Source organism: Filicampus tigris, chromosome 4 (assembly GCF_054856515.1).
Source record: "Filicampus tigris isolate MCC_2025a chromosome 4, RoL_Ftig_1.0, whole genome shotgun sequence".
Classification (NCBI taxonomy): domain Eukaryota; kingdom Metazoa; phylum Chordata; class Actinopteri; order Syngnathiformes; family Syngnathidae; genus Filicampus; species Filicampus tigris.
Window position 1 is genome coordinate 28782831 of NC_141220.1, and position 13070 is coordinate 28795900.

The following is a 13070-nucleotide window of genomic DNA, read 5'->3' on the forward strand; positions in this document are numbered from 1 at the left end:
TGCATAAAACGGAATGAACTAGTTTTGTGTTCCACAGAGGACGTTGATGGCTTTTCAGTGATGCCAAATGCGAAGGTGGGGGGCTTTGGTACATTCGCTATTTATCCTTCCCGAGTTGCCGTGCATATGGCCCATTGACTTGATTTGACTCTGAAAGACACAAATTTCAGACGTGTCCCAAGTATTACGCGAGCCACTCAGCAGGACGCCGGATGCAATAAGACACAAAACATCCCCGTTTGAATGCAGAGAGAGATTCCTTCCTTTATTGATCGATCAGTTGCTCTTTGATGCTGCAGCATAAGAATTGAGCATTGAGGAAGGACCAGACAAAAACAAAACAAAACAAAACAAAACAAAACGCCAACAACCCAGAGGCAGAAAATGAAAGACACCCTTTAAACTAGATCTCGTCTCATGGTCGATTGCAGAAGCGGCCGGTCAGGTTCGGGCGCTGGAGCTCACCAGAAGTGCGGCAACGCACGGATGCAAACATACGGGAGGTCGTCCGTGCAGGCCACGTCCGCCCAACATCCGTCTGCAAGAAATGCGCGTTGAAAGACCACAGCCGGCCAACTATCCTCATCCAACTTGAATGACAGTTATCCATCCACTCACCGCTTTCATTAATCTGGATGCAGTCACCAGTGCCATCGGGCTCCGATCCAGTAAAAGCTTGGAAATCTTCCAGGGTGCCATCGGTCCAAACGAAGTCATCGTCTTGCTAAAAAAACAGCAAATTGGATACGGCTGGGGATTTAGATTTGTAGATTTGGTTTTTTTGCGCTCCGACATCACCAACGCCCGTCTTCCATTTCAACTGGTTTCAGAGTTATCCTCTCATTGGCCATTCGCAGAGTGGGACATTCCGTCAGAGCGACGGACCGCTCCGTCAATCCGTCATCGACGGACGGCCATTTTGCTGACGAGTGACGGAAACGCGGCCCGCCTGTCTCGCGCGTCTTTGTTATGACAGCAGGTTTACTTGAGTAGACTGCATTGACTGTATATGTAGAGTAGGTGACGGCGTGCACCAAAGAGAGAATCATGAGTTAGTCCAGGCTGAAAGCAAAAACCAATTAATAAGCGAAGAGGTCATAAAGTCGCTTTGAATACAGAGAGAGTTTTACAGAGAAGTTCTTGTGAGTTGAGTTTTACATTTTTATTCACGGAATGAGTGGGCTTAGGAGGTTGTCAAATGTTATTTTGCACGCCTCCACGCTCCATTTCAGAAGGTGGCACTAATGAACCAAATGTTGTTTGCCAACCGCTAAAAGGCAGAAGAAGAAGAAGATGACCGCAGAGAAGAAGAAGAAGAAGCTCCAGCATGCCTACCTTTTCTGTTAGTGACAAGGACAAATTCCTTTTCCATGTGGCATTATAAAAAAAAAACACGTCATGTTTCGATGAGAACTTTGACGACTCACATTAATTGCATCGTGAAGTCCGATCCAGGCATCGTCTGGGTCCCTACCGGCTAGAACCAGTTCGTGAACGAAAAAATTTTCCAGGGCATTGTGGATGGACACCAGATTCCCACCCAGAATGTTGCAGACGCTCTGTTGGGAAAAAGAAAACGTTGCAAGACACGTTGCCGTCGGAGCCGTTACGTGTCGGGATTTGCGCGGCGGAGTTACGAGCCAAATGCGGAGAAGCGTGGGAGCAAAGAGCGGCGAAAAGAATCCATTCTCCAAAGAACAAATAGAAAGCAAGCAAAGCACATTCAAGAATCAAAAATGTACTGAAAAAATGGTGTTGAATTGACTCAATTTTATTCGGTCAAGTGGTGGCACAAAATCAAATCACCTGGATCCAGATCCATTTTTTAAGTAGGCCATATATCTACTTCAAAAAGTAGATCACCAACGATCACCAATGTATGATCGCCTCCATTTTTTAAGTAGGCCATATATCTACTTCAAAACTAGGCCATATATCGACTTAAAAAATGGATCTGGATCCAGATGATTGTATTTTGTGTCACCACTTGACCAAATAAAATTGAGTCAATTCGACAAAAACTTTTTGGAGTGTCCTCAAGTGCAAAACAAATACAAAGATTGCCATTGCAAAGTAACATGACAAGTGTGCACCACAACCACCGCAGCAGAAGCAACCAACACAGCCAACCGACAGGGACCGAAAGAAAGCGGGCAACTTCGTACAAGATAACTCCCGAGACAACAAGGAACACCTGGACAAGACACGAGTGCTTGGAGGGAGCCGATTGCAGCGCACAAAGCGTGAAAAAGGCCCGCAAGGAAGACATCGCAGGAAACTAAAGCAAATGTCATTTCAACGCCAAAAAAAACAGATGATGACAGGCCTCAAGTGATCAGTAGACAGTGGAGGTCTCGCCCACCTCGGCATCCGCGAAGGACCTCGCCTCTTCTTGGAGGATGTAACAATTGCAGTCCAAGCGCGTCCAGCCTTTAGGGCAGCCGTTGTCTGCAACACAAAAGCAATTCCTTCTGCCGTCAAATGAAATTGTTCCTTTGACCAAGTACAAGTGAGCTGCCGACCTTTTTCATGAACGACAACCTTAGACCACTGTGAAGAAGAAGAAGAAGAAGAAGAAGATTGTTCAAATCAGAGCGCAGAAGATGAATCTACGTTTGTGGAAGCCTGCGGCCGAGTTGGGGACTTACGGCTACGGTCACGACCCCGCAAAGGAGGAACAGCGAGCGAGGGGCAAACGTCATCTGCGCAGTGAAAGCAAAAAGACTTGACTCGTTTCAATATCTGAGAGGCCTTCACCTCTCAACGCGGGAATGGAGCTTGAAAAGTACGACCTCCGTCAAGTTACCTTTGCAGTCGTGATGCTTGATGCTGACGATGGCGACCTCTCCTTTTATAACAACGATTCGACAGTCTTGGAATGTTGTCGATCATGTCAGTTTCATGAAATCTACGGGCGGATGAAAATATATGAGAACATAAACGCCAAGTATGTTGACAATGCAGCAGGTTTACTGCCACTCCCGATCCAAAAGCCTGCCCCCTCGCTGCTCTTCTTTCGTCGTTTTTGCCTCCCTTCGTATACGGAAGGAAGATCTGATGTTACTTCTTGAATATGTCTGCCGTACCGCAGGGGCACCCAAGTGCCGCTATCCAGCCCGTTTCAAATGTCTATATGTGTCTATATTCATTTATAACTAGGGTTGGGCACCGAGACACCGGCAATCGGCTGGAGCCGGGTCCATCGTTCCGGTTCTCTCGGAACCGTTCGGATTTTAGAATGTCGGTGCTAAGTTGAAGAGCTACGAGCGAAGTATGACCGATTAAAAAAAAAAAAAAATGTGTGTGTGTGTGTGTGTGTGCGCAAACGGCGCGCAGCCAGCCCCGGGCTCCTGCCGCCGGAGCCGCATCGCAATATCACGGAAGCTCGCCCCCACTTGAGCTGCCGTGGTCCTCGGCTGGCTCATTCGGCCGACGCCAAACCATAGAAGTGACGCGAGGCAGCTTATGACCCGAAAGTCAGAATCGGTTTAGTATGTCAAATATTGAGCAACATTGAGCCAACAAGTTCAACACACAAATGCGCATAACTAGCTAATATCTAACTGAGAGCGTACGCAGCTGCAGCATATACATAAATACCGTACAGATACATCATATGGTACCATATGATTACATAAACTGCCTAGATTGGATGCTTTTCTTGCGTTCCCTACAAATTCAGCGTTGTGGTTGTCATATATATTTTATGTCCAAGCAAGACACTGTTAGCCAATTGGTGTTCAGTGCTATGCTTTCAGGAACACCTGCATCATTGTATTGTCTTGAACTTGAATTTGAACCAAAATCTGAATAAGCAGGACCAACCCGGGGATCTTGTTTTTTTTTTTTGTTTTTTTTAGAAACCAGAAACCATGAGCATTCCTGTGTTCCTGCGAGTGTTTGCGTGGTTTTGCCTTACGAAAATATTGCCAATATTCCAGTTTTGAAAGGCTTGTTAGCTGCATATAAACATGACCACTTCTACCGTACATCTTCCGGGACTACGGGGGAGCGGCTTCTTTAATTGTATGAAGTTGTCAATGAGTCTATAGTGTCTTTTGACATTTTTTTTTTTACACTTTCGCAACCTAGCAATTGTCTCTGTCAGCTTTGCAAAACATGCCACACCTGCTTCTCAGGCCCGCGTTTGTCTGTTTTCCATTCTGTCACATATGTCCTGAGCTGCTGACAATTGTTGCTTGTCGTGTTTGTCTGTCTCTCAAAAAGATTTGGAACACATCACGCGCAGGGGTGACAAACTCATTTTTGTCGCAGGCCACATCATAGTTCCGGTTGCCGTCGGACGGCCGCTATGACTGCGAACTCATAGAAATGTACGATGGCCGTATGTTATCACAGATGCACCGCAAATGGATGGATAACCGCGTTTGAAATCAGAAGCCGCTAAATTGTTCTCCAACAATTTTTTCCAATTTATTTTAAGGGGGGGGGGGGGATAGGTGACAAAAAAATCATGCAATATCTCATATCTCAGTGCTGTTAAAAGTAAAGACAGAAGTCGACACGTGATTCGCTCTCACAGGCCACATAAAACAGGATGTGGTGGGCCGGATGTGGCCCAGGGGCCTTGAGTTTGACACCTGTGCATTAAAGCGAATGTCACATTGTTCACTTGGATAGCTTGATCGTTGATTGATGAGCTCATGCGGGTCTCCCAAACTCACAAATGAAAAGGATTGACGTCATAACAAGAAGAACAAGGACCTAACTTTGCTTTTACATCCATGCAAATGTAAATGTAAGTTGAATCAGTATTACTCAACATGAAGGATGAGCCACATTTATTTGGCATCACGTTTGTACTGTCTTCGAGTTGCATGTGTCAGTCATATAGTCTGTCTTTGGAGTTTGCTTTTTGACTTGAGTTTCTTGTTTTTCCATGTGTTCCTTTTGTCTGTCTCTCGTTGAGTTATTGAGTCCACCTGTGCTGGTCATCCCGGTCCCTGGCGTTAGCCAACCGGCTCCCTCCTACCCTCTGTGTCTTGTCCAGGTGTTCCTCGTTGTATCGTCAACTTGTCTGTATTTAGGTCCCCGCTGTCTTTCTGTCCTTGCTGCTTCGTTGTGGGTTGTCATTTGTCAAAGTCCTAGTCCTAGTATTTGTTTAGGTCCTGGTTGTTTTGACATTATCCCAGTGCCTCGTTTGCCTTTTTGTTCTCTTTAAATGAAATACTTTATATTGAGCTTACTTTTTGCCTCCTGCTTTTGGGTCCCCCGTTTTTGGTTGTTACTCGGTTTGAATTATTTTGCCATGATTCTACGATGAGTTTCGCAACGTCCTCATATTTTCTCTTTCTGTAAAGTGTTGAACGTTTTATGCAAAGCACTTTGAATCGCCGTGTACGTTCAAATGCGCGACCCAATTCAAGTCGTCTTGCTTTGCCGCAGCGGCTATTACTGTCGCAGCGTAAAGTCGAATGGCCACATTCACGTCTCGGTATGTCGCCGCTGTCCTGTAAAAAACACGTGTCCAATTTTGGTAAAAAAAAAAAAAAAACAATGCGATGCCTGTAATGCGGAAACACCATTTGAGTAATAATAAGAAAATTGGAAAAAAAATGGACAGAATTGTTTTTCACAGGACAGCAACAATGTGTGACATACCGTACGCATGTGGGAGTGACACACACTGGCAATTGTTTCCATGTGTAATGGAAGACTTGATGAGCTATAACTTTAACTGTCAGCGAAGTCCAGCTTTCCAGTGCATCAACGCCTTTGTCTTTGTTACTTCGCCGCCGGCCTCTCACGCCGTCACGGCAGCCTACGGCCAGAGGTGAGTGCTTAGCTTAGCGCTAGCTAGCTGGTATCACACAACAGCAAGAAAAACACCCTGCATTCTACTGTCGTGCGGGGTATTTTTGTATTTTAAACTAAAAAGCAAAACCAAAATAACAAACTCTTCTAATATTGTCCCACGCTTGGGCTTTGTGAGATTTCATGATCCTTTTTGGTTGTCAACTCAAAGTCCCTGCTCACGACGTAAGCAAGTCGTCTTTCCAGCCAGGCTTTGCAATTCAGTGAGCATTGAGAACAAAAAGACTACTAAAAAGACATCTTAAAGAGCTTCCTAGCAAACACACACACACACACACACACACACACAAATGATGTGAAATTAGTTGGGCGTGTTGGACCTTCTGTCCTTGGACTGGTGCCAGGTAACATGTTTTGTATGACGCAAAGTATGTGTGACATCCAGGTATGAGGTATTGGTGTGGTTTTTTTTGTTTTGTTTTGTTTGGGGTTTTTTTTACAAATGATTGACCAATTTAAGGTGCTGAAAATGGCCTCCTGTCTTTGACGACTCAATGTGAACAGTTGTACAAACCATCTGCTTTTGGGGTCTCCTGTCAAAGGAGGATTTGGGAGGTACGAGGATTCCGCCCGACAACAGCAATATGAAACACGCGAAGCATGTTTAAATATGCTTCCAAAAGCATTGGATTGCATTTTTTAATACAAGACAAAAAGATACAATAGATACATGTTGTGCACTATATGCAGTTATGACATGTGGCAATGCAAAGTTATGGACGTAATTATAAGTCATTCACTGGCAGCCATTTTAGAGCATTTTGACTCATCTTTCAAGAGCCACAAAACATTATTCTTTCAGTTTTTTTCACGAATGTACCACATTCTGATGATCTCATATGTACTAATACTTTGATTTCAGGCGTGAAATTGAATGATCTGTTTAACGAAGGATGCAGCCGATTCTACCAGGGGTGGCCAGCATCGGCTTCTCGTCCGCTTCTTGATTTTCATGTTGCTCGTCACGGAGCCCAAATGTTCAAATGTTTGTCTTATTTCGAGTGCTGCCCTCAGGGAGGCGCTAGAGGACCACAAAGTCCGCGTCGAACTTGACTTTGGCCCAAAGGGCCAAGATGCCATCGTGCCACCTCGAAATGATTCCAGGACAATGTGTATACGTGGATACAGGAGCACGTCTTTGTATTTTCCGTGGTCAATCTTTTTTTTTTTTTTTTTTTTTTTTTTTAATAGGTCTAATGGGTCTACAAGTCACACTTCATACATAAAATTATTTGAACGTTGTTTTTTGCTTTGTTTTTATTTGGGAAACAACACTACATTATAACCTAGAAGGGAATTAACATGATTGGTAATAATTTATAGAGAACAAAGGATAGGACTAGCTATTTTTGTACTTCCCAGAAGTGCCCATAGATGGTTGCACAAGTGTGCACACCCTTTTAACGAAACCCCAACCCAACCTGGTGGGAAAAGGAAAAACTCGCTCTTTTGGGTGATGTTTTTTGTTGTTGTTTTGTTTTTAACTTTATTGAGTCAAACAGGAAACAATTTCAAAATAGCACATATTCAATTCCCAAATTTAAACAGAAATAAAAATTATGGGATATCAGGAAATCCAATTGTTCAATCCCTCTGAAAAAAATAGTTTCAACAAAAAAAGAAGCCAATGAATGTGAAAAGTAAAGCACAGTAACACAGGAAAACTATCTCTGGATATTTGTAACAAAGGTTGAATATTTAGGGTGGCGTTGAGGATTGTTGACGTGACGTCACAGCGTCCCCACCGCTGTATCTCTCCGGCCCCTCCCCCTCACGTGCTGCAGACCTCAAACGTGGCCAGCGCCAGCTTGGAAGTGGCGTCATTTAGGCCATTGCCCGAAACAGTCCCGAAAAAGTGACTATTGCAACCAATCTTATTATTGCCAAAATATGAGGGGAAGGTTCAATCGTAATCGGGCTGTAGCTTCCATTCGTAGCGATTCCCCTGAAGAGTAAAAAGAGCAAAGAGTGTGCAGGTCGTGGCCTCAGATTCCTCCTTGCTCGTGTCGTGTTCATCATGACTTTGCTCCGTGTTGGAGTGCTTTCCGTTTTTACAAAACTTTATTTATAACCCAGGCATGACTCAAAGTGACTCACCATCACAGGCAACTGTGACTCTTTCTTTGACATTCTTTCCAGTGGATTAGCAGTCGTAGGACGTATTCTTTGCAGATGACCAATGCGATACCGATTCTTAGTAGTTGAGGAGGCCAATAACACATATTTGGAGTCGAAGGGATATTATTGGCGTCAGAATGTTGAATAGCTCAAACTTCAACACTTTGTTTGAATGCCTTTAAAGGGGAAGTCAAGCTCAAAATTGTCTTGACAAGAATATGTTCTGTGTGCCTCCAACACGGCATTCTGATTAATATTTTCTGCTTCACTCATATTGCACAAACGAAATATTAATCAGAATGCTGCGTTTATACGGGTGGGGCGACAGAAAACATAATATTGTCCCCACAAAAATTCGGGTTGACTTCCCTCTTTAATTAAGTCAATTAAGCAGCTTTTCACATTTGAATTTTGTTTGCCTTATGCTACGTTCACACCAACTGCGGTGGGAGCGTTTCTGGCGGCGCGTTTCAATTGGAGTCAATATAGTGCCGGCTGGCGCGAATGATGCGTTTGGAGCGGTGGGACGCGGGGCCAAGCACCAAAAATCCGCCCATCTGCCCCATTTGTCGCGTACAAAACAAATGAACTTTTTTGCCATTCCGCCCGCCTCTACTACCAAGCGATGCCCCTCCCCTCCCCTCCCCGCCGTGCACGAATGAGCGGCTGCAGCATTCAGGTTTCAAATTTCCGGCGGTCAAACGGGAAGTGGAAGGTCTCATCCGCGTTTGGTGTGAACGTAGCGTTAGACCAGGGGTGGGCAACTCCAGCCCTTGAGGGTCACTATGCTGCCTGTTTTCGATGCCGTCCTCCTCCAACACACCTGATTCAAATGCTCGGCTCATCAGCAAGCTCTTTAGAAGCCTGATAAGCATCCTGATCATTTGAATCAGTTGTGATGGAGGAGAGCGACATGAAAAACATGTGCAGGCCAATGGCCCCCGAGGACCCCAGTTGCCCGCGCCTGTCTTAGACAATAGACATCTGTGGGTTTTTTTTTTGTTTTTTTTTAATTCAAACAAAAATGGTGCTGCCAGGCTCAGTAGCCTGTCTTAGCAAGCTCAATGAATACTTTCAAGTAGGCTTCATAAAGATTGCCATCATTTCAAGATAACTCAATGTAACAATAACAATGAACAATAGTTGGAGAAATTTGGCCCGCATGGCCTGCTGTGGTGTGGATGTGGGGGCATGCTATGTGTCGGGGGGGCGTGGGGGGTGTTCGTTGTTAGCGACGGAGACCCGGCAGCTGTCGCATGGCACGCTCCGGCCGCGAGGAGAAGCGGTGGGCGGCTCATGTCGCTGACAAACGGAGCACTAAGGACCACTCTGTCAACAGCGGGCATCTGGAGGGTGGGGGTGGGGGGGGCTTGTGTTTAGGGGGTAAAGCCTAGCCTCGCCCGCCTCAGCCGTGGCTACATGCTAGCCAGCTGCCGCCCGCTCTGATGTCACGTGGCTGAGGCGGCGTCCCGCCCGAGCGACGGTCGATCCGAGCCAAACTTGGACGCGCTTGTCAGTCGAAGGACAACAATCACAATTCAAGTCAGGTCGCTTCAATAGAATCGGCGCAGTATCGCTTTGCTACATTAGCTATTTGTTAGCAATAACCGCCACCGAGGGAAATATTTGAGCACCAAGTGCAACCCTGATCTGACTGCTTTCAACCTGCACAAACAATTAGAGACAATTAGCGTTGGACTCGCATGTATTTCCACATTTTGCGTGACGTGCGACAACAACAACAACGACGTGACATGATTGAAAATGTGACCAATTGAACAAAACCCAACCTTTGTGGAGGCAAATTCTACCTCACAAAATGGCCGCTGAATGTACCGTAATCAGTTTCTATATACATATTTGATCTGCTGTGTTGTCTATTTTCATTTTGTTTATTGACATTATGGTTTTGAATGATTTCTCATTTTATTTCAAAGACTTGCGAGTCTTTTAAGGTACAAATGCCATTCGGCCAACTTTATGCTTCAATTTGAGAGTAAAAACGTGAGCTCTATTCTTTATCCTCTGAAAAAAAAAAAACCTCCACTAAATTCTCTGCAGTTTACTTAATTGACGTCTGCATTTTACTGCCCCGAGTGGCCGATCTGCTGTGCCTGTCACGCTCCCATCTGTGAGTCTGTTCCAGTTGTAGCTTGTCACTTTGTCTTGTTTGTTGAACTTTGTTGATTTCACATTCTTTTATTTGCATATGCCTTGTTTGCTTGCCTATTTGTTCTTTGGAGATTTACCACGAGCATGTCATATTGCAAAAAAAGTCACGTAAAATCACATTTCTCACATTTTCACAAGTCAAACTGTTACGGTCACAAAGTACCAAGATATCTGTCGGATTGTTGTAGTCCATGTCTTCCTGCGCCTTTAGTCCTGAGTTAGCATGTCCCTGGAGGCACGCACGCACACACCGTGTAGCGCATAATCCCCCCGAAGGGGAGCCTGGCTTGTGTGAAACTGACACTGCAGCTGTCCACTGCTGGAAGAAACGAGAAATTGTGCGCTCAAGTTCAGCTGCGTGAGCAAATGTGTCGCAAGCGGAAGAAAAAAAAAGAAGACAAAATGGCCGCCTGAGCACCAAAGGTTTACGAGACCGATCATAACGCAGCTCTGCGCGCTTTTCATTATTTGCCTTTTGGAGTACAGGAAAAATTGGGCGCCTCCCACACCCTTTAAACACACTTGAATTTAAAGCTATCGTAGATGACGCTTGGCGCCGCTTTCTGCGGAATTCTGCATTCCAACTACAGAACAGAGCCGTCACTTGGATATGATGTAGGTTGGTGCTTTGAAAACTTTTTACCATCCAAAAATGATCATCATCATGATCATTTTAAAGAAGGAAAGTCAACCCAAACATATTTTATTTCAAGAACATGTTTCCAGTAGGATCACTAGTTGAAGCACAGCATTCTGATTGATTTTGCGTTTGTGGAATACAAATTAAGCAGTAAAATGCACTCGTTTTTAGCCATTTCCGGGGGCGGCCATTTTGTCTTCTGTTGACTGAAAATGACATCACGACTGCTCACAACGACCAGTCACGGCTCAGATTCAGAAAACAGGTCCCCTGTGATTGGTCGTTACCCGAGCAGTTGTGATGTCATTTTCAGTCAGCAGAAGACAAAATGGCCGCCCCGGAGATGGCCTTATATAGAACATATTCTTGGAAAAAAAAATGTTTGCGTTGACTTCCACTTTAAGTTCGACTTTCTTTCATTTCATGAATATGGACATGACTTTTTTTTCAGGGTTCACAATACTTTGGTTACATGCAGAAATACAGTTTTGTGTTGCTTGTAGCAGTTCATTGATTTAATAAATGCAACTCACTGTATTTTGAGTACATACAGGTAAAACAAAACTAAACAAAACACAATATACAGTGTGCAGTGTTATTCTCCATTTCGTGGCGCCCGTTTGCTTGTTTTCGTGTTCCGCGGTAGACGGCCGAAATAGCTCTTTGAGTATTTTTGTTTGGCGGCAGCGATCAAGAATGAACGAGCTCCAAAGGGAGGCCGAGGAAGCGTTCATCCATCACGGCTCCGCAACGAGAGGAAGAATCCGGAATGTTCCAGAGCCTCCCAACCAGCTCTCGGGTGCAATAAAAGTTTGGACGAGAAATACCCCGCCAAAGGTCACATTGTGGCACCCGCCTCAAAATAGTGGCATAGAGTCATTCATCACGCCAGGCTCGCAATGATGGCGAGGTGGGGGCGGGGGGTTGGGGAATCCCGGATTAGCTCCTCACTCACAAGTCACTCCAACAAATGGAAACGCAGCGTGCTTTTTCACAACTTCAAGTGGGCTTTAAAGCGTGCGAACGGGGGAAAACAATATTAAAAAGGATTTGTGGATGCCTGACCAATGTGGATTTTTTTGAAGCCGTTGGTGATTCCGATATTTTGGCAGAGTCAAATTGGCTGAACCGATTAATTGGACAATTCATTTGAAATAAATATAATACATCCAATCGCTTATTTTTGGGTCACGTCAGACTTACAACAATAAATATATTGCCACCAGAACATCTGACTGTTTTGCGATCCTTAATTTTACAACAGAGAAAGAAATCTGCAAAAATCGTCCCATTTTGGGGGAGAGGAGGATAAAATGTTTAAATTCCTTTATCTTTATCTTATGGGAGGGGGTTCAAGCATATTTCCATTAATGATACATTCATTGACCTGTACCCAGTGAACTTGTGGCTGTTCAGGTGCGTCTCTGAGCAGCAAGTGAGCCAAAATTCAAAGGCCCCAAATTCTCCTTTTATCAATTGCAATGGATTGAGATCACTGAATGACAAAATGTCAATGACTGCATTTGAATTTTCCTTCTTGATCCATTCTTTGTTCTGATTTTATTGCTTCTGATTCATTCAATCAAGCAAGTATGTAACAACAAATCTTGAGTTCCGAGTATGTCACCTTGCTAATTGAATTTGATTATGTCCGCTAAATTACCCAACCAATTATGTAATGAGATTTTTTAAAATCATTATCAAATACAACTACGAAAAATAGGGGAACTAAAATTAAATCAGTTGCCCTGCAAAATGTATGCAACACAAGTTTTGCTCTGACCAGCCAACCGCTGGACGGAAAAAGTGCTGATGTCATCTGCGAGCTCACCGGCCGTTTAAGGAGGGTTTTAAAATCTGATTGGTTGAATCAGCGGTTCTCAAACTTTACATGAATATCGGTACTCGCCTCTCCCTAATTCTGATTGAAATTTTCACTGGCATACCTTATTTGAATTTAAGCCCAGCGTTAATGTTGAGAAGAGAAGGCCGCGCTGTCGCTGACCGCCCAACAGCGATCAGATGACCGGTCATCATCGTCCATCTGCAAAGGATCCAGCAGCAAATGAAAGCAAAACAAACGAGGAAGACCCTTCCCATGATCCGTCCCCGAAGAGACAACAACATCAATGTCAAACAATGGGCGGGTCCAGATGGCCGGATTAGTTCTTCTTAAAAGTCATTAGCGTCACATCCTCCATTTAAGTCCCGGCCGGGATCGTCTTCCTCCTTGTGCGTCGCCCAACGTGAGGTCCGTGAACGCCTCACGCCGGCCGGGAACCCGAGAGCTCAGACGGGCTTAGCG

At 44.7% G+C, this 13070-nt stretch overlaps 1 protein-coding gene across 2 annotated transcripts; it reads right to left on the bottom strand.

The window, feature by feature from the left end:
- Nucleotides 1-279: 279 nt before the first annotated feature.
- Nucleotides 280-12850, bottom strand: LOC147149327 (ladderlectin-like). Of its 2 annotated transcripts, XM_086028578.1 has the most exons (8): nt 12712-12850; nt 2807-2908; nt 2649-2702; nt 2523-2550; nt 2363-2448; nt 1428-1559; nt 619-724; nt 280-538 (listed from the first exon to the last, which is right to left on the bottom strand). In XM_086028578.1, exons 3-8 carry the CDS (start codon nt 2700-2702, stop codon nt 462-464), a joined length of 483 nt encoding a protein of 160 aa, XP_085884704.1. In that variant the 5' UTR covers nt 2807-2908; nt 12712-12850; the 3' UTR covers nt 280-461. The 2 variants fall into 2 exon arrangements, with proteins under 2 accessions (XP_085884704.1, XP_085884705.1); XM_086028579.1 differs by lacking the exon at nt 12712-12850 and having other exon boundaries at nt 2807-3010.
- Between the last annotated feature and the right edge of the window lie 220 nt (nt 12851-13070).